Below are 21,582 nucleotides of genomic sequence, written 5' to 3' on the forward strand. Positions count from 1 at the left end.
AAAATGAAAGAAAAAGGGCAAACATGGCACTGCAAACCAATCAAACCAAAAGAAAATGGACACAGCTCTGGCTCGCTGGTCATGTGGTTTACTTACGTGCCATATAGTCACTCTCTGGGGTCAAAAGACACAATTAAACGTTACACACACTGAAATATAATGGTGGGAACAGAATATGTTGGATCTAATGGAAGGAACAGGAGTGTGCAGATGAGAGAGACTCACCTGGACGAATGAGCGGTCCACCACGGAACCTGTGAGCACCTGTGACTGAGGACCTGCCGTCTTTTTGTCCTGCAGATTCTGCTCACGGATCTGACGGAAGCAAAAATCACTGACATTAAGCCTCATAGGGTCTTTTTAGACCCCAAACGATGTTTGCTAAAATAATTAAAAAAAAAGTTCTCTTTGTCCAAATGACATGAAACTTTGTACAGTTGTTAACACTTTCTAGATCTACAAATAAAAAAACAAACAAATTGGAGTGATACCTTGTTTTTATGTTAATGTAGAAAAAAGTCACACTCAGGGTCTTTGGGGTCTCCAGAGACCGCAGGCAACAAAATGTAATTTTGTGACAAAATAATTGTTTTTAAAAAACAAATGTAATTTTACTCTGTTTATTAAATGTTTTTACTTCATATCTGTGCAGTTTTTGGAGGATTTATCATATCTTTTAAATTTATATAAATAAATAAGTAAATATTTTGTTGAGTAGGTTTATATACAAAAACTCAAATTCATTTTATAAAAGACCCACATTTCCAACTTTCATTCATGGGGATAACATGGATAATTTGACATGGTTTAGTGTGAGATTTTTGCCCATCTTTTGGAAAATGCAGTTTTAAAATTAAAAAAATTATCACTTTTACCAGTAGATGGCAGCAGAGCTCCACTATTTGCTATTTGACTGACTGAAAGACATCTTTTTACAAGTATTCTTCAGTTGGATTCATATCTAAATATTATAAAATCACAATTATGACAATAAAAATTACTTTTTGTCAAAGTTTAGCATTTTTTTTTGTACTAAAAAAAATAAGTTTTTCAAAAATGTTGATTTTGAGGATGAATTTTGTCCAGTTTCTAAGAGGGATCTCATCACAATTGAAAAACTGATTTTTTTTCTCCATTACAAAAAATGCTAAACTTTGACAAAAAGTAATTTTTATTGTCATAATTGTGATTTCATATTTAGATATGAATCCAACGGAAGAATACTTGTGAAAAGATGTCTTTCAGTCAGTCAAATAGCTTATAGTGGAGCTCTGCTGCCATCTACTGGTAAAAGTGATCTTTTTTTTTTACTTTTAAAACTGTATTTTCCAAAAGATGGGCAAAAATCTTACACTAAACCATGCCAAATTATCCCTGTTATCCCCATCAATGAAAGTTAGAAATGTGGCTCTTTTATAAAATGAATTTTACATAAAAGCTGTTTTTGTATAAAAACCCATTTAAAAAATATATTTTTTAATTTATATAAATTAAAAAAATATGATAAATCCTCCAAAAACTGCACAAATGTCAAGTAAAAACATTAATAAACAGTAAAATTGCATTTGTTTAAAAAAAATAAATAAATAAAAAAATTAATTATTTTGGGGTCTGTGGAGAGTGTACTTCTCAAACGAAGACAGCAAAAATGTGATAAAAGACATGTCACAGTACATTTAGGGAGTTTTTGCTCCCTCATCATTGAAAAAAGGTTCTGACCTTGTTGCGCATCTCTTGGACCTCTTTGGGGTTGGTGTTCATCGGGACAAACTGATTGGCCACAGCAGCCTGTCGGAGACTGTCCTCCTTAGTCCACTGAAATTATTAAAGCAAAGCCATTCAAATAAACCAAAACTTAAAATAAATACCCAAATTAAATATTTAACAAAAAAAGAAGTTTAAATCATGCCTCAATACGAAATAAACACAAAGCAGATCTGAAAGATTACTGGTCAAATTATAATTGTCCACTGAGCAACGAACCAATGATGATGAACGATTTGCTTTGGGAACTCTTTGCGCATCAAGAATTCTAAAAATTCGAAATTCAAAATTTTAAATTCCTCTAATCCTCTGCACACAAACATTAACTTTAGCAATGTAACAATATTATACATTTCACCACAATAAATATGATTCTAAATCAGTTTACATCAGTGCAGGGCAGCCACGGCCCCCATCATCATTGATACTGCTGTTGGGCGTATAGTAAGGACAGAAAATGCTAAAAAGGAAAGAAAAGAGCACAGACAGAAAAACAGAAGATTTAAGAGGATGAAAGACCACGAGGGAGGCAGGTGTGAGGTGGGGTGGTGAGGCAGAAGCTGGGTTTGTGTTTAGGCAGTGGACAGAGGCGTGAGTGGACAGCCAGAAAATCCCTTCAGCTACTGTAACACGACACACACACACACACACACACACACACACACACACACACACACACAAACACACACACACAAACACACACACACGGTTCAACATTAATGCTGTCCAGGACTACCACAAAAGCAAACCTGGACCACTGAAAATGTCAAATGAAGTTGCAGACAAATATAGTAAGGCATAAGTCTCCCTGTAGTCAATTTTATCCCTTAAAACGACTCAAAATGACATACTTAAATGTGTTTTCCTGTGAAAAGAATTAATTCATGCCTTAAAATAGCTTGAATGTAACTCTACACCCTTGCCTCATTTAATATACGCGGATCAATGAATATGCAAATTAGCCCCGCCTCCACTCGCTCATGCCAGCTCAGAGATCCACTCAGTCGACTTACTGAGGTAAACGCTGCACAACGGTATCGCTCTTTACAACATCGTACACATAACGGTAATTAATATAACTAGTGTTTTGCTTGACTAGGTTATCAAACAGCTAATAATGTGTTGCTAATGTCACACAAACCATATTCAGATTCGCGAGTCAGACGGCTGTCTTCTAACAATCAGTGTCCTTATAAACAATTGTGATTGGTTACAAGGTAGTGTTTTTAAAGGAGAAAATACTCAGCAATGGTGATGACTTATGAATTTGCACATGGTTTGTCTTAAAGCATATTAAAAACACTACATAGACATATAAACAACATTAAAAACATGGTTTTCCTCACAGGGAGACTTTAATTAAACTGCTAAATCCTATTTAAGACATTTAGGACGGAGTATTTTCTCCTTAAAAGGCCTCAAACGCGGTGTGAAATCGCTGGTGTTTCCTATCCTTATAACCAATCAGGATCTCTGAGCTGGTGTGAGTGGAGGCGGGGCTAATTTGTATATTCATAGAAACATGCATAATAAATGAGGCAAGGGTGTAGAGTTACATTCAAGCTATTTTAAGGCATGAATAATTTTTTTTTTTCAAGGAAAAAAAAAACTTTAGTCATTTTGTTGATCAAAGATGTATTTTAAGAGATCACAAAGACATTTCTCAATATTTGAGTCACTTTTTTACTCCTAAACAGCAAATTTCATATCTAAACAGCACTTCATACACGTCACCCAAACAAACACACTTTGTTACTCATAAAACAATGACCTAAAACACAAGACTGACACCTTTCCATTTATAATTCACTGCAGTTTATGTTTCATTATCCATGTTTACATTACAGTATAAAATTATTCCCTTAGTTTCCCTTTTTGTAGTTTTCTAATGAAATTGAAAGACTAACATCTGTGTAGGTGTTCAGTTACATCTATTTGTTTTCATAGCATTTCATTTTTTAGATTTGGAATATATTTCAATATGGTTTTACTGTAGAAATGCAACAAATTGCTGTATTATTCAGAAAAAAGTATGTAAACATTGCTCTAATGTTTCATAAAGGTTTTGTTGGTTGTGTTTGATGATAAAATAATTTATGTTATCATTTATTACATAAATGTCATCATTTTAATGTATTTTGTGCCAAAGCAATGAAAATGATCCACAGTTTAAACTGTGTGAAGAGTTTTGAAAAGTGACCTAAGTATTGAGAAATGTGTCATAATGATTGTAAAAAAAACTATATATATATAGTACTTTTCACAATGCAATTCATCTCAAAGCAGCTTTACAGAATAATATAGCAGTGATAATGACTTAAATAGGCCAACATTTAAACAACGATGTACTGATTATAAACTTGACTTCTGAGATAACACAAATGAGTAAATAAATTTGCAACTTAACAACAATTACACTGGTACACTTAAGTAACCGTGTCATAAATGTTTGATCTTAAACACTGAAAAAGTGACTTTTGAAAAATGAATTGTTATTTTCTGAATAATTAGTGATTTTATATGATTTGAGGAATCATTCATGTTGCTGCAGGTACTTAAGGTTTGATCAAAAGCATAAGCAACAGAAAATGATTTGTCGTGTTTCTCTGAAGGGCAAGTACCTGTAAGATTAATGTCAAACCCTGCACACACAGTGTAAGAGGGAGAAAACACACTCACTCTCACACACACACACACACACACACACACACACACACACACACACACACACACACACACACACACACACACACACACACACACACTGTAAGGAAGGACAGAATTACGCCCAACTTTTCTTAAAACGTACAAAATAAACTTCAGTTTATGAAGTTTCAGCTTAAAGTTTGAGAGTTTTACTCCAAAAGCTCTGATACATGGATTCAAATAAAGATGAAGAGCAAGTACCAAATATTTCTGAAGCAAAGATAGTTAGCGTTTGGCCTGGGTAAGAATGGCATGAGTAGCCAATGAGTTACTTGCTTTTACCAAAATGAAATAAATGCTTTCAGCACGGAACCAAAAGTCATGAGGAAGGGTTTCCATATGGGCGCTGGAGAAACGGGGCACATGGGATGAACACGTAAACATGAAATACTCACTGATCACGTTTAGAGCCCCACAACACAACACGCTCTCCCCCAACTAGAGACAATCGTTCGGAGAGTTAACAACCACTCATGAACCAATGTTTTTGCTTTCTTTTTTTTTTTGGATGAATTTGAAATTTGATAGTTAAAATACACTCATGCGCAGGAGGAGTTCGGGAAAAGGTAAATCCAATTCAGAAAGAAGAAAAGCAAACTCACAAAAACAGAAAAGAGAAATTAAAAGCCAACACAAATGTTTTTAAGCAGTTTAAGGAAGGAAAGAACATGGAGTCATCAAACAGCAAGCCACGACTCCATTAATATAAGCAGCCGAGCTTTTTCTCCTACAGAATGTGCGGCAAAATCCTGATTTTTCCTCTGATATTCGCAAAATTTCCTTTTCTTGCAGTCTAGGTGAAAACTGTCAAAAAAAAAAAAAAAAAAAAAAAACCTGAAGTAGTCATATTTCACCCAAACAGTGAAAGTTATTGATTTATAGTCATTTTGAACTGTAACAAAAATATGAAAATATATATATTTTTTTAATAGGGATTATCTTAAATTAAAAAAATCTAAATCTGGCCTTACACCATTAAAAATCTTTTCATATCAGTAAACAACCGGGGGTAAAAAAAAGTCCTGGAGGAGTTGAAACCATAAAAACCCATTAAAATATGAGTTAAAGATATATTACCATTTTTTAATTATGACATTATATTCATGGCAATTAAGCTACCAAGTGCAAAAATGAGGCTTAAATGTCATGGAAATAATTTCACAATGCAAATTAACGCATCTTAATGGTCCTAAAAGGTTTTATTTTCTCTAAGCAAAATAGAATTTCCCATGTTTTTGATGAAATATGACAATTTTTTGGTGAGATTCACCCATCTGTTCACTCCACAGCTTTCCGATGCTTTTAGCTAAAAGTCATTTATAAATCATCATACTATAAGTCTACTATAGTCTTCATCTAAGTGCACAGCAAGTACACAAATAGCTCTCTTCAAGCTTCCTGTAACAGTTACTCGGTTTGCTCTGAGAACCGTTCATGTGGAGTAATGGCTCTATTAACACACAAACATTACAAGAGGTGCGAAATAAAGCAATAAATGAAACAAACAAACAAACAACAACAGAAACGGGAGGAAAATCCAAAGCAACAGTAAGGATTAGCCACACCCACTTTGCGCACATGCCACACCCTCCTGGTCCCCCAGGAGAAGATCCACAATGCATCTGATCAATCATGCAACACAGCATGCACTGAGCAGCCGGAGAGAACCCTGACACCCCTTCGACCAATCGTGAGAGAGGGGGAGGAGCTTGACACTGTGATTGACAGAGTGAAATCAGAGGAAGCAATGGAGAGATTTGCTTTCCCATAGATCAGAACACGTTATGATTAATAGGTTAGTTAATAAGTTAAATAAGTGCAACCTGGACCAAGCGATCAACTAGGGAAGTCGGGTGATGTCTATTAGTTAATGTTTTTCCTAAAGAGTCTTGCTTTAAGAAGTTAAAGGGAAAAAGTCAGCTGAGAGAGAAAAAAGCTGTATATTTACAGGACGAAACAAGTCTAAATGACAATTTGCATTGGCTGTCAAACAAATAAGGCAGTCACGCCCAAAACCTCTTGGGTAAGGGGTGTTTTTGCCCTGGTGTCGGGGTGCTAACCAGCTGCCCTCTCTAGCTCTGTAGCAGTACGTTTCTAAACTATGAACAATAAGGTTGGCACAGACCAAGCAGTTGGTAATACAGCTTGGCACGCAGACACCGGACGAGAGAGACTGCAGCAAGGGTTTCACGTGATCGTGTGTTATGTTCGTCCACACCTTAGTCTTCGCCTTGGGGCTACCGCTGCCGTCCTGCCCTTCCTCTGCCGATTCGTCGGGCCGCCCAGAGGCTAGCCAGCGGGTCTTATCCCGCTGCTGCCGCTGAAAGCTGTGCTTTAACGGGGAGCGCGCACCCGAGTCACTGTCCTCTGCATATGAGTAGCCCGTGGCTGAAGGGGGAATCTCAACGTCACTGTACTTTTTAGCTTTATCACGCAGTGCCGGGCAACGGTACGGATAACCAGTCCTGTAGCCCTGTGGAGAGAGAGGTAGAGACACCCAATCAGGTTACAAGTCAAATATGTTCACAATAAACACTGTTTCAAAGCAGATTTACAGAAAATCATTTATAATATCTTCATGCTTATTTCTGCCATAAACTAAAACAATTTAAAAGATAACTGACTTTTTATCTCACAATTCTGCCTTTTTCCCCCTCACAATTGTGAGTTATAAAGTCAGAATTAAGAGATATAAACAATTGCAAGTTATGAAGTCAGAATTTTGTGATATAAACTCCCAATTCTGAGAAAAAAGTCAGTCTTGTTTCTCCTCAAAATTGGACTTTTTTATAACTTGCAATTGCGAGTTTATTTCTCAGAAATCGCAAGAAAAATGACAGAATTACGAGATATAAACGTGCAATTGCGAGTTGTAAAGTCAGAATTTCAGGATTATAAACATGCAATTGCGAGTAATAAAGTCAGAATTTCAGGATTATAAACATGCAATTGCGAGTAATAAAGTCAGAATTGGCGAGATATAAACGTGCAATTGCGAGTTGTAAAGTCAGAATTGCGAGATATAAACGTGTAATTGCGAGTTGTAAAGTCAGAATTTCAGGATTATAAACGTGCAATTGCTAGTTGTATAGTCAGAATTTCAGGATTATAAACGTGCAATTGCGAGTAATAAAGTCAGAATTGGCGAGATATAAACGTGTAATTGCGAGTTGTAAAGTCAGAATTTCAGGATTATAAACGTGCAATTGCGAGTTGTAAAGTCAGAATTGCGAGATATAAACGTGTAATTGCGAGTTGTAAAGTCAGAATTTCAGGATTATAAACGTGCAATTGTGAGTAATAAAGTCAGAATTGCGAGATATAAACATGCAATTGCGAGTAATAAAGTCAGAATTGGCGAGATATAAACGTGTAATTGCGAGTTGTAGAGTCAGAATTTCAGGATTATAAACGTGCAATTGCGAGTAATAAAGTCAGAATTGGCGAGATATAAACGTGTAATTGCGAGTTGTAAAGTCAGAATTTCAGGATTATAAACATGCAATTGCGAGTAATAAAGTCAGAATTGCGAGATATAAACGTGTAATTGCGAGTTGTAAAGTCAGAATTTCAGGATTATAAACGTGCAATTGTGAGTAATAAAGTCAGAATTGCGAGATATAAACATGCAATTGCGAGTAATAAAGTCAGAATTGGCGAGATATAAACGTGTAATTGCGAGTTGTAAAGTCAGAATTTCAGGATTATAAACATGCAATTTCAAGTTATAAAGTCAGAATTGCGAGATATAAACGTGCAATTGCGAGTTGTAAAGTCAGAATTGCGAGATATAAACGTGTAATTGTGAGTAATAAAGTCAGAATTTCAGGATTATAAACATGCAATTTCAAGTTATAAAGTCAGAATTGCGAGATAGAAACGTGCAATTGCGAGTAATAAAGTCAGAATTGCGAGATATAAACGTGTAATTGTGAGTAATAAAGTCAGAATTTCAGGATTATAAACATGCAATTTCAAGTTATAAAGTCAGAATTGCGAGATAGAAACGTGCAATTGCGAGTAATAAAGTCAGAATTGGCGAGATATAAACGTGTAATTGTGAGTAATAAAGTCAGAATTTCAGGATTATAAACATGCAATTTCAAGTTATAAAGTCAGAATTGCGAGATAGAAACGTGCAATTGCGAGTAATAAAGTCAGAATTGGCGAGATATAAACGTGTAATTGTGAGTAATAAAGTCAGAATTGCGAGATATAAACGTGTAATTGTGAGTAATAAAGTCAGAATTGCGAGATATAAACGTGTAATTGTGAGTAATAAAGTCAGAATTGCGAGATATAAACGTGTAATTGTGAGTAATAAAGTCAGAATTGCGAGATATAAACGTGTAATTGTGAGTAATAAAGTCAGAATTGCGAGATATAAACGTGCAATTGTGAGTAATAAAGTCAGAATTGCGAGATATAAACGTGTAATTGTGAGTAATAAAGTCAGAATTTCAGGATTATAAACATGCAATTTCAAGTTATAAAGTCAGAATTGCGAGATAGAAACGTGCAATTGCGAGTAATAAAGTCAGAATTGGCGAGATATAAACGTGTAATTGTGAGTAATAAAGTCAGAATTTCAGGATTATAAACATGCAATTTCAAGTTATAAAGTCAGAATTGCGAGATATAAACGTGTAATTGCGAGTTGTAGAGTCAGAATTTCAGGATTATAAACGTGCAATTGTGAGTAATAAAGTCAGAATTGGCGAGATATAAACGTGCAATTGTGAGTAATAAAGTCAGAATTGCGAGATATAAACATGCAATTGCGAGTAATAAAGTCAGAATTGGCGAGATATAAACGTGTAATTGCGAGTTGTAAAGTCAGAATTTCAGGATTATAAACGTGCAATTGTGAGTAATAAAGTCAGAATTGCGAGATATAAACATGCAATTGCGAGTAATAAAGTCAGAATTGCGAGATATAAACGTGTAATTGCGAGTTGTAGAGTCAGAATTTCAGGATTATAAACGTGCAATTGCGAGTAATAAAGTCAGAATTGGCGAGATATAAACGTGCAATTGCGAGTAATAAAGTCAGAATTGGCGAGATATAAACGTGTAATTGCGAGTTGTAGAGTCAGAATTTCAGGATTATAAACGTGCAATTGCGAGTAATAAAGTCAGAATTGCGAGATATAAACGTGTAATTGCGAGTTGTAGAGTCAGAATTTCAGGATTATAAACGTGCAATTGCGAGTAATAAAGTCAGAATTGGCGAGATATAAACGTGCAATTGCGAGTAATAAAGTCAGAATTGGCGAGATATAAACGTGTAATTGCGAGTTGTAGAGTCAGAATTTCAGGATTATAAACGTGCAATTGCGAGTAATAAAGTCAGAATTGGCGAGATATAAACGTGTAATTGCGAGTTGTAAAGTCAGAATTTCAGGATTATAAACGTGCAATTGTGAGTAATAAAGTCAGAATTGCGAGATATAAACATGCAATTGCGAGTAATAAAGTCAGAATTGGCGAGATATAAACGTGTAATTGCGAGTTGTAAAGTCAGAATTTCAGGATTATAAACATGCAATTTCAAGTTATAAAGTCAGAATTGCGAGATATAAACGTGCAATTGCGAGTTGTAAAGTCAGAATTGCGAGATATAAACGTGTAATTGTGAGTAATAAAGTCAGAATTTCAGGATTATAAACATGCAATTTCAAGTTATAAAGTCAGAATTGCGAGATAGAAACGTGCAATTGCGAGTAATAAAGTCAGAATTGCGAGATATAAACGTGTAATTGCGAGTTGTAAAGTCAGAATTTCAGGATTATAAACGTGCAATTGCGAGTAATAAAGTCAGAATTGGCGAGATATAAACGTGTAATTGCGAGTTGTAAAGTCAGAATTTCAGGATTATAAACGTGCAATTGTGAGTAATAAAGTCAGAATTGCGAGATATAAACATGCAATTGCGAGTAATAAAGTCAGAATTGCGAGATATAAACGTGTAATTGCGAGTTGTAGAGTCAGAATTTCAGGATTATAAACGTGCAATTGCGAGTAATAAAGTCAGAATTGGCGAGATATAAACGTGCAATTGCGAGTAATAAAGTCAGAATTGGCGAGATATAAACGTGTAATTGCGAGTTGTAGAGTCAGAATTTCAGGATTATAAACGTGCAATTGCGAGTAATAAAGTCATAGTCAGAATTTCAGAGATTATAACCATGCAATTGCGAGTTGTAGAGTCAGAATTTCAGGATTATAAACGTGCAATTGCGAGTAATAAAGTCAGAATTGCGAGATATAAACATGCAATTGCGAGTAATAAAGTCAGAATTGGCGAGATATAAACGTGTAATTGCGAGTTGTAAAGTCAGAATTTCAGGATTATAAACATGCAATTGCGAGTAATAAAGTCAGAATTGCGAGATATAAACGTGTAATTGCGAGTTGTAAAGTCAGAATTTCAGGATTATAAACGTGCAATTGTGAGTAATAAAGTCAGAATTGCGAGATATAAACATGCAATTGCGAGTAATAAAGTCAGAATTGGCGAGATATAAACGTGTAATTGCGAGTTGTAAAGTCAGAATTTCAGGATTATAAACGTGCAATTGCGAGTAATAAAGTCAGAATTGGCGAGATCTAAACTCAATTTCAAGTTATAAAGTCAGAATTGCGAGATATAAACGTGCAATTGCGAGTTGTAAAGTCAGAATTGGCGAGAAATAAACTCACTTTCAAGTTATAAAGTCAGAATTGCGAGTCAAAGTCAGAATTGCAAGATATACATGTGCAATTGCGAGATATAAACAATTGCGAGTAATAAAGTCAGAATCGCTAGATATAAACTCACTTTCAAGTTATAAAGTCAGAAGTGAGAGTTTTAAAGTCCAATTCTGAGGAGTTTTTTTCCCCCTCAGAATTGTGAGTTTATATCACGTAATTCTGAGAAAAGAAAAAAAAAAAAAATCAGCATTTTTATTTTATTCAATGGCAGAAACAAGCTTCCATATTCACCAGATTACAGCTGAAATATAATATAGTTACATTTTGCAATGATATAAACAATCAAACAGTTGAGATTTGCTATACAGTATATATTGCTTTACATGAGTATATGTATGGTGATATAGTTGGACATACTTATATATCCAACTTAATATATAGAGTTCTGTGATGATAATTACATTATGAAGCAAAATAAAAGTATATATAGCTTCATGTAAGTGTACTGCATTTATGCAGATAAAGTTGGATATAATAGATTTTCAACTTTATATATAGAGCTGTAATACAGTTTTTATTTTTTGCAATTTTGTGTTGATATAAACAATCATGCAGCAGAGATTTGCTTTTTTTTTTTTTCCAAAGAAAAAGAAAAAAAATGCACAAACAAGTAATAAAGAGTTTGTTCCCTCGCCTACCAGATTATCCAGCATCCTCATCAAGGCCTCAAACTCCTGCTCCCCGATCTGCCACTTCGGGTGCGAGCTCGACCCGTCTCCAACCGGCTCCAGGTGGCGTGGGCGGGATTTATACTTGCCTGGGTCCAACATAACCAGGTTATCAGGACCGCCTGCACTGGCGAGGGTGCGGACCTGGAATTTCAGACCGGAAAAACAGACATGGAATATTAACCCTATAAAGCCCACTGTATCACCTAAGATCTATAAATGATTAAAACTGTCACACACAATCTCCAAGATTGATAGTTTATACTATTTAAGCAAGTAAAAAACCTTAACATAATTGTACAAACGTCCACCTTCAGCTTGTGCTTCATGTGCGTAATCTTTACTGATTTTTTAATCCGTTCAATAAACTATTCTATTCTCTGACTATATTATTATGTCAAGCATTACAGGGTTAAAGCCCAGCTGGAAACACAATCATTTCACACATTAAAAATGCTAAATTGATGCCTACCTGAATCTCACAGGCTGTGACCAGGTTGTGAATGTAGTAAAACGCCTCTTCAACTGTTTCTCCAACAGACACAAGACCGTGATTCCTCAAAATCAACACCTGAACACACAAGCAATGATTTCAGTGCAAACATTTACAGAACATAAAACTGAATAAACCTGAAGCTTGAACCCACACACAAATTGATATAGCTGTGTGATCTGTGTGTGTATTTGAGGTACCTTGCTCTTGGGACCCAGGTTCTTCTGTATGAGGACATTCTCCTCCTCGTCCACTAGAATACCATGGTAATCGTGGTACGCCACCTCGCCCAGTGCCAGAGCCTCGGGTGAAATGGGCAGAAGACCACATTTCATAGCAGACACCTGGAGGACGAATTATTTGAATGCTTAATATGATGGTATATAACAGATAAATACAGCATTAAAAAATGTATCATGAAATGAGAGCATAAATAAAAAATACAAAATGCATTTATTCATTAAAATCTATTAAAACAACATTAAATGCACCTCAAAATATAATAGCAGCAAAATTAAATAATGAAGTAAATAATGAAATAATTGCAGTTGCTTTAGAAAAGTTTATTGTGAGATGATTTTTCATGAAACAGCTCGTACCGCGGCGCCAGCGGGCGTGTGAATATGCACTATGCACTTGATGTCAGGCCGGGCAGCGTAGATGGCAGAGTGGAGGGTGAATCCAGCCTGATTTACGCCCAGATTAGTGCTGCCGCGGTCTACGATCTCACCCTGCAGGTTGATCTTCACCTGAGGATACATTCAATGCTGCTAAATACACGTTACACAAATCACAGTCCAATTGCTACTCCTAACTCAACTCTAACAGCTTTATTTTTAAGTATTATAATAATATCTGTAAACTTTTATAGTCTGATGTCAGTCACGTTCTGAGAGCCAATCAGATGGCTGAGGAAAAAACAAAGGCAGGGTTACCAGACTGGAGGCAGTGACTTCACTGTACAGAAGACCGAAAGGGACAATCAGGAAACGCTCCTGTTCAGAGTTCAGCCGGACCTGAAGAGACACAGAGAGAGGTTTGATTGAATTCCCACATATTAAACGTCCTGCTGAGATGTGTTGTAAATATTGTGACAGACTCACAGTCAGGTGGTTGTAGATGAGCTGAGACCAGCCGAAAAGGTCTGCCAGGCGGTAAAACGCAGCGAGTTTACAGCGCAAGAGCTTCTCTCCCTTATCATAAGCGATGGAGTCTGAACCCCTCAGGTCATTGACTGGAGTCACCATCCCCAAACCTGAACACACACACACACACACGTTACTTCATAAACATATATAGGTGTAGCGTTCTTTAAAACACGGAAGTTGATTTTTTTTATGTAGTATTTTACTTTCAGTGAGTAACACCAGGGTTATTCTCATTAATTAAAACTAAAATCATAAAAAAGAAACATTTTTGTTACTTGAAATAAAAATAAACATTAACTGAAATAAAATAAAAAAAGTTATTTAGTTTAACTTACTAAAAAGTATTAAGTACTAAAATGACTAAAATTAATAAAAACAATATAAACAAATAAACAAAAACTAATACAAATGACAAAAATATGCAAAATTACTAAAATGAACCAAAATAAAAATGGAAAATATAAAAATATATTTTTTTAAATATTAGTACTAAGTATGAAAATGACTAAAACTGACAAAATTATTAAAAACAATATATACACATTTTAAAAAACTAATTAAATAATTAAAAATTAATAAAAATGACAAACAACAAAATTACTAAAAAAAAAAAAAATATATATATATATATATATATATATATATATATATATATATATATATATATATATACACACACACAAAATATAGATATAGACAAATAAACAAAAACTTATTTTAAAAAATGTATTAATTAAAATTAATAAAAATGACAAAAACAACAAAATTACTAAAATGAACAATAAAAATGGAAAATATAGAAATATTTATATTTAAAGTATGAAAATGACAAACTGGGAAAAAAAAAAATATATATATATATATATAGACAAAAACAACAAAATTACTAAAACTAACTTAAAAAATATTTTAAAAATATTAGAACTAAGTATTAAATACTAAAATAAAAATAAATACAATAAAAATGAAATTTGAACTAAAAAAAAAAATGACAGGCATCAAAATGACAAAATTAAAATAGAAGAAAAAAAATTAAAATGAATAAAAACTATACTAGTAATATTACTGAATAGAAGGTCGATACATCAAGGCATGACCTCTTAGCTAAATTTAAAAAACACACTTTTTTTGCGGTAACGTGGAGTAGATTGTATATTTTTTTACTTTTTGGATTTATTATTATTTGTTGGATTTATGTTTATAAAAAAAGACACCTAAGAGTGTGAAATTTAGCAGCTTAATGCAGAACATTCCCATACTCACTCATGTTAAGGGCAGCCATGCCTCCCTGCGGGGCGGCGGGGTACATGGTGGGGACGCTGGTGGTCATGAAGTCAGCAATCTGCTGCAGGGCAAGCAAACTGGTGGGAGTTTTTCCCTTCTTCATCTGATCCTGGATCAGAGACTCCAGCTCATCACAGAATGCCTGAAACACAGGAGAACACACACAATTACAGCCAGAACTATTCTGGATATGACTTGAGGAATCATTCATGTCTGGAGCACAAACAGTGTGGGACAAGTTACACGCTGGAACATAATTATGATGCTTGGTGTTTAGTTCACTCAAAAATGAAATTTGTGTCATTAATTAATCATGTCGTTCCACACACATAAGACTCAGATTTCATCAAAAATATCTTAATTTGTGTTCTGAAGATGAACGAAGGTCTTACAGGTGTGGAATGACATGAGGGTGAGTCATAACTAACCCTTGAATCTTGCACTTAAAGAGATTTGCTGAATGCTGATTTAAAATATTAAAGGGAACATTGACAGTGACTTCTTGATTGAAGATGGTACTTGGCCTAAAAAGTATGAGAGCAGCAGGTTTCTCTCATTCCTTCAAGCACAGAGGACATTAAGAGAAAAGAATGGGTGAAAATCAGCTGCCTTTCAGTCTCTCCCTCGATTTCTGCCTGGATAAAGAGCATCTTTATTCTTCCCATGACTGTCCGCTTGCATTAACAGAATCCCCTCTGTGTTTACACACACTCAGATGGACATATGATTGCTGGGCAGTCACGAGGAGGTTTATTGAGGGCTGAATGAACTTTATGGATGCCACCAGAGATATGAAGATGGCTTTCAACACTGATAATAATCATAAATGTTTCTTGAGCAGCAAATTATCATATTAGAATGATTTCTGAAGGATTATGTGACACTGAAGACTGGAGTATATATACTGAAAATTCAGCTTTAATCACTGGATATAAATTACAGTTTACTATATATTCACATAGAAAACATCTGTTTTAAATTGTAATAATATTTCACTGTTTTTACTGTATTTTGATCAAATAAATTCACTCTTGGTGAGCAGCAGAGACTCTTCTGACTAGTATATAATTTATGTATTTATGTAAATGTGTGTTGTGTCCTCACTGGACTCTGTAGGATCATGGACACTCTCTTCCGCTGCTCCATCATGTTGAAGTCCTGCCGCAGGTCCGGCGCCATGTTCCTCTCTCTCTGGTACTCCGGGCTGCTCTCGTCCACACGGTCGAAATAACGCTCCTTATGAGGGGGGTTGGTGGGAGGGGGGGCCGTCACCACCCCTGCACCTGAGTCTCCGTTCATCACACACCTGTGACAGAGGTCAAAGTTCAGGGGGGAACTCACATACTTCAACTATGCGCTAAAAATTAAAGTACATACTTACAAACATGCTCTAGATTTATTTTAGATTGACTTCTTTTGTAACAAAGCATATTATTATCTTCCAAATAGTGTTTTTCTTTACCCTAAATCACTATGGTAAGCATATGGTAATAATCATTCGTCCATTCGTATTTACTACATATCTGTAAGTAAAACAAAGAAGGTCAGTCTAATACTGCATACTCAAATTAAATACTCGAACCAAAAAGAATTTGCAAGCAAGAAGGTAAAGAAACAGAATCTGTAATAAAACACGAATCAACATAATTTGCATAGAATCACATTTTCTGTTCACAAAACAAGCAAAATCTCAAAACAATATACATCTTTGGACTATTTGCCTATAAACCGCCTCATTAAGTTATATTTTCCACTGTTATATAATGTGAATAGCAATTTATGTCTAATGTCAGCATTGCCAAACCTTTGCAGCATTTGTTAAAATAAAAATCTCAAAAACAATAGTGCCATATAAGCTACTTAACTGCTTATAAGATCCAAAATTATACGTTTTTTTTTATTTTCAGATATCCGTCCGTGTTTTATTTTTGGAGATGTTTTGATGTAATAATTGACATTTGCACTGATAAGAAACATCAGATCTGATTAGATGATCATCTCCTCAAGCCATCAGATTCATCCGCACAAAATAATTACTTGTGTAATTACCAAAACAATGTTTCTCCTCAAGTAACTTGCAGTTTTATGCTTCAGCCACAAATTTCATAGTGTATCTTTAAAAAAATGCATTTGATTCCCCATTTGATTTTGAGGTGAAATACAATCTGGACATGAGATTGACCCGCTGAGAGTCTTTTTAAAACAAGGGCATGGGAGACAGACTGCTGCACAGCTGGAGTGTGCTAGTGGCCATAACGCCCGTTTACTATCAAGTGCTCTGGACATAATGCGCTTTTCCGTCCATTAAGCAAGATGAACCGGCATTTAGCTCCAAAACTGATATGCAATTACCTGCACTAACTCCATGTCAGCAATAAGACTTTATTTGTGTTGAGAACAAAGAATATGCAAAACATTTAAGATTAAAACAAGATAAAAATTCTAAAATACGTTTAGGTTTATGATTAGAAAGCCTTTAGTGTCGTGTACATATGCTCAAGAGTATTTGCAGGAGAATCAATGACACTGTAGGGCACAGAGAGAGAGAAGGGAAGGGAGTCAGTCTGTCTGACTCAGCATTATTGATCATCTAATGTCGTTTGTGCGTCTAAGTGGTTTGTTGCTGATTGTAAGCTTATGTTTCTAAGCCACATGAACATGTACCTACTGCTATGAAACATTTCTGTCTTCTACCTTAAACCAGAGCAGAACCTACAACACAACCTGCCCAATGCAGCACAGTATTACAGCATGATGTCAACACTCACGGGCGGCTCATTTCAGCCCAGCACAGGAAATAACTGCAGCATTGAGTAATGAAACTCTGGAGCTCCGGACAGCTGCTCTGCTCTCAATCTGCAGACACTCCAGAGCCAGAAGATTCATTTGTCCTCTGCAATCCACTTATTTCAGTTTAAGCACCCTAAATGAGCCAGTTTAATCAGTACAGAGGCAGAACTGTTAAGACATGTAAATGTGCTTCTCTGCATCTTAATGCCAGATGATTTAAAATGAATGGAGAAAAGAAAGGGCATTTCATGCAAGAATTCAATGCACTTATAGTTTTAACAATTACAGGTGAATATTTTTGGGCTTTTTGCCTTTATTATAGTTAGAACTGTTTAAAGGGGGATTGAAAGCGACAGATGAAGAAAAGGTGTGGCAGGGCTGCAAGATTTGGGGGTTAAAAATCTAATTGTAATTTTTCTGAAAGAATTTGATTTAAAATGTGATTTAAAAATTCCAGGTTTGCTGTGCTTATTTGTAGGGCTGCACAATTATTATTATTACTATTAAAAATATTAAACAAAAGAAATGTTGCTACTGTAATATTTTGCTGTAAAATAAATAAAAATAAAACCATGATTTTTCTAATAAAAATTTCATTAAAATACGATAAACTGCTCGTTTGTAGGGCTGCACAATTTTTATTATTATTGTTATTATTATTAAAAATACCAAACAAAATAAGAAATGTTCCTACTGTAATACTTCACTATAAAAAAAAAATCAAGTCATGAACTTTCTGATAGAAATTGTGATAAAATGCAATAAAAAAAACTGCTGTGCTTGTTTGTAGGGATGCACAATTATTATTATTATTACTATTAAAAATATTAAACAAAAGAAAAGTTGCTACTGTAATATTGTGCTGTAAAATAAATAAAAATTAAACAATGATTTTTCTAATAAAAATGTCATTAAAATACGATAAACTGCTGTGCTTGTTTGTAGGGCTGCACAATTTTTATTATTATTGTTATTATTATTAAAAATACCAAACAAAATAAGAAATGTTACTACTGTAATATTTCACTATAAAAAAAATCAAGTCATGATCTTTGATAGAAATTGTGATAAAATGCAATAAAAAACTGCTGTGCTTGTTTGTAGGGATGCAACTATTATTATTCTTACTATTAAAAATATTAAAATAAGAAAAGTTACTACTGTAATATTTCACTGCAAAATAAAAGGAAAAAAACATGACTTTTGATAGAAAAAAGCTGCTGTTTGTCGGACTGCACAATTAATAATAATAATAATAATAATAATAACTCTTTAAAATATTGCTAAGAAATGCTGCTACTGTAATATTTCGCTGTAAAATAAAAAAAAAATTAAACCATGATTTTTCTGATAAAAAAAGCTTTAAAAAATGCTGTGCTTGTTTGTAGGGCTGCACAATTACTACTACTATTAAAAGTATTAAACAAAATACATGTTATTACTGTAACATTTCTCTGTAAAAAAAGGGAATTTAAGAAGAAGAAAAAAAAAAAAAACATTTCCAGTACAACTGTTCAACTTCTCAATACAAGTTTGAGAAGATGGTTGGCACGTTGCGCTCAGAATTGCACATTATAAGTGACCCAAACTCTCAGCACAAGCAGAGATGAGTCTGTGTGGAGCAGCATTCACTGCAAACCTCAAATGTCATTTAGAAATAGTGCTTAATACACCACAGCATCTGTCTCTCTCCCTCTCTCCAGAGTTTCCTCCCACTCTCTTTCAGAATGTGAATTACAGCGCAGCCCTTCTGTGTTCATCTCCTTGGTAACTGTGCCGACACTGAGAGATGCTTTAGCTTCCACCGCCATCATATAAAGGCCTCGGACGGGTTCAGATACAGAAGCCTCTTCATGCATAATTCTGAATAAACACTGAGATTTCGAGCACAAATAAAAGTCATCAGAGAATAAAGAACGCTATTTTCATGCACTCTGTCACTTCCTGTTGAGAAAGGAAATACAATGACACCCCTCACAGAGAACAGACAATGATTGGAAACCCCTCCTGCTTCTGTTTGAACCAAAATACTCTCATTATCTCGGACTTCTGATAATATCCAGTGACTATAAACACTGAACTTTCCATGAAAATCCAACCACTTTATTCCAGTACTGGAACATAGTGCAGCGATTGGTTTTTCCGTTGAGCTTTTGATTGATTTTAGCATTAGTTGCAGACAAATGCAGTGACCCTTCAGGACCGAACAATGCTTTTATCCCTAAATGACTCACATTACAATCAGAATCGGTCCAGACACAATAATTGTCCCATGGAAGGTACATCTCCAATACGTATAAAGGCCATGACACACCAAGCCGAGGTCAAAAAACAGCGCAGACGAAAGCCGACTGTGTTGCCTCACGTAGGCTGCGGCCAAAAATCAAGGGGCGTTCACATGACTTTACAAAGCTTTTCACAGGCATGCGCAAGTACTTGACAACCAAAACAATTGGGCCAGTGCTGCATCTTCATAAAAATGTATCATTTGCACGTTTTTTTTAAAATTGGTCAATTTAAATATTCAAGCACAAGAAGGTGCGGAAGAGAACTTGATTCAGTACTTGGGCGCTGAGAGAAGTTGTGTGTCCAAAGTGCTCGCCCAGAAAGCAGCCTCTCAGACAGCGTGCGAACGCTGAATTGATTTCTCTTTCACGTCTTCTTATGCTTGAACAGACATAGGCTACGTTCACAATGCAGGCTGAAACGACCCAATTCCGATTTTTTTGCCCCTATGCGACCTGTATCTGATCTTTTCATGACAGTCTGAACGACACAGATCCGATCTTTTCAAATGTGACCCAGGCCACTTGGGTATGTGGTCCTGAATCCAATACGTATCCGATCTTTTGAAATGCGACCTCCGTCTGAACGGCCAGGCCACATGTATCCGACCTGTACGTCATTGATACGCTACAAATGTCATAATTGTGCGTTGAAGTAGGCGGGAACGAGAAGATAAACAACAACCACGGCGGACGATGCTGCTGAGACCAGTCAATGGAAGGGAAGCGAGGTCACAGATTTAATTAATATTTGGGGTGACAGCTCTATTCAGGCCAAACTCGAGGGCTCTTATCGGAACCGGGCGGTTTACGAAAACATTCCTGATCCAATGCCAGCGAAAAATAAAAAGCCTCCGAGCCAAATACAAGGAGGTTAAAGACTGGAACAAATGAAGTGGCCGTCTACTTCCGCAAACAACGAGTGTTGTCGTTGACCGTTGCGTACTCTTCTGCGCATGCGGGTCACTTCTGGGTCATTTCACGTTCACACAGGAGATCACAAAAGGTCGCATTTAATTGAAAATGTGAACGGCCTTGCAAAAAAATCTAATTTTTTCAAAAAAATCGGAATTGAGCATTAAGCCCTGCAGTGTGAACGTAAACATATTCACACAAAATGATGTCAAAATGCCAGTATTGACGCTTATCCTCATAAACACAGTCAGTTATGTCTTAAGTGAGCACAAACAGTTTAAAAATAAAACGCACGTGTAACAGTATATTGGATCCGTGCAGCTCTTAAAGTGACAGGAGCCTAATATTCCTGCTGCTGTCTGTGTTTTTAATGTTAAATCAAAGAGAAAAATAAATTACTCACTGCTCTTGACTGAATAACTTTTGCAACTTTAATAAGGATTAATCTATATTTAAAGGGTTAGTTCACCCAAACATGAAATTCCTGTCATTAATTATTAATTACTATATCATGTTGTTCATCTTCAGAACACAAATTACAATATTTTAATGAACTCCAAGAGTTTTTTTTTTTTTCTCCCATAAAAAGCAACGATTGCTACTTCCAAGTAGGGCTGCACAATTAATCGATTTGTAATCATAATTACAATTACGGATGCCACAATTATGTAATCGTTCAAAGGCTCAATTACAAAATAAATTCCACTTACATTATTCTGTGCTTAAGCTGCATTTTTTTTCTTTCTACAGGTTTTCTTAATGTTTTTTTCCCCAAA

The 21,582-nt window shown here is 35.2% G+C and overlaps 1 protein-coding gene across 17 annotated transcripts in view; it reads right to left on the bottom strand.

Moving 5' to 3' along the window:
- Window positions 1-21,582, bottom strand: part of add1 (adducin 1 (alpha)) — a 41,563-nt gene that overhangs the window by 12,868 nt on the left and 7,113 nt on the right. For 10 of the 17 annotated variants that reach the window (XR_010893700.1, XM_067377061.1, XM_067377062.1 and 7 more), the window contains exons 2-13: window positions 15,921-16,122; window positions 14,796-14,958; window positions 13,488-13,639; window positions 13,320-13,400; window positions 12,984-13,133; window positions 12,585-12,728; window positions 12,364-12,462; window positions 11,862-12,035; window positions 6,596-6,943; window positions 1,720-1,815; window positions 226-315; window positions 97-114 (exon numbers count right to left, since the gene is read on the bottom strand). Coding sequence is in view for 16 of the 17 variants with exons in the window: in XM_067377061.1 (XP_067233162.1) it covers window positions 97-114; window positions 226-315; window positions 1,720-1,815; window positions 6,596-6,943; window positions 11,862-12,035; window positions 12,364-12,462; window positions 12,585-12,728; window positions 12,984-13,133; window positions 13,320-13,400; window positions 13,488-13,639; window positions 14,796-14,958; window positions 15,921-16,122 (1,717 nt within the window). In the remaining variant the exon portion in view is untranslated. The remainder of the gene's footprint in view (window positions 1-96; window positions 115-225; window positions 316-1,719; window positions 1,816-6,595; window positions 6,944-11,861; window positions 12,036-12,363; window positions 12,463-12,584; window positions 12,729-12,983; window positions 13,134-13,319; window positions 13,401-13,487; window positions 13,640-14,795; window positions 14,959-15,920; window positions 16,123-21,582) is intronic. The other 7 variants (XM_067377064.1, XM_067377071.1, XM_067377075.1 and 4 more) reach the window with 3 other exon arrangements.

Source organism: Chanodichthys erythropterus, chromosome 22 (genome assembly GCF_024489055.1).
Source record: "Chanodichthys erythropterus isolate Z2021 chromosome 22, ASM2448905v1, whole genome shotgun sequence".
NCBI classification, from domain to species: domain Eukaryota; kingdom Metazoa; phylum Chordata; class Actinopteri; order Cypriniformes; family Xenocyprididae; genus Chanodichthys; species Chanodichthys erythropterus.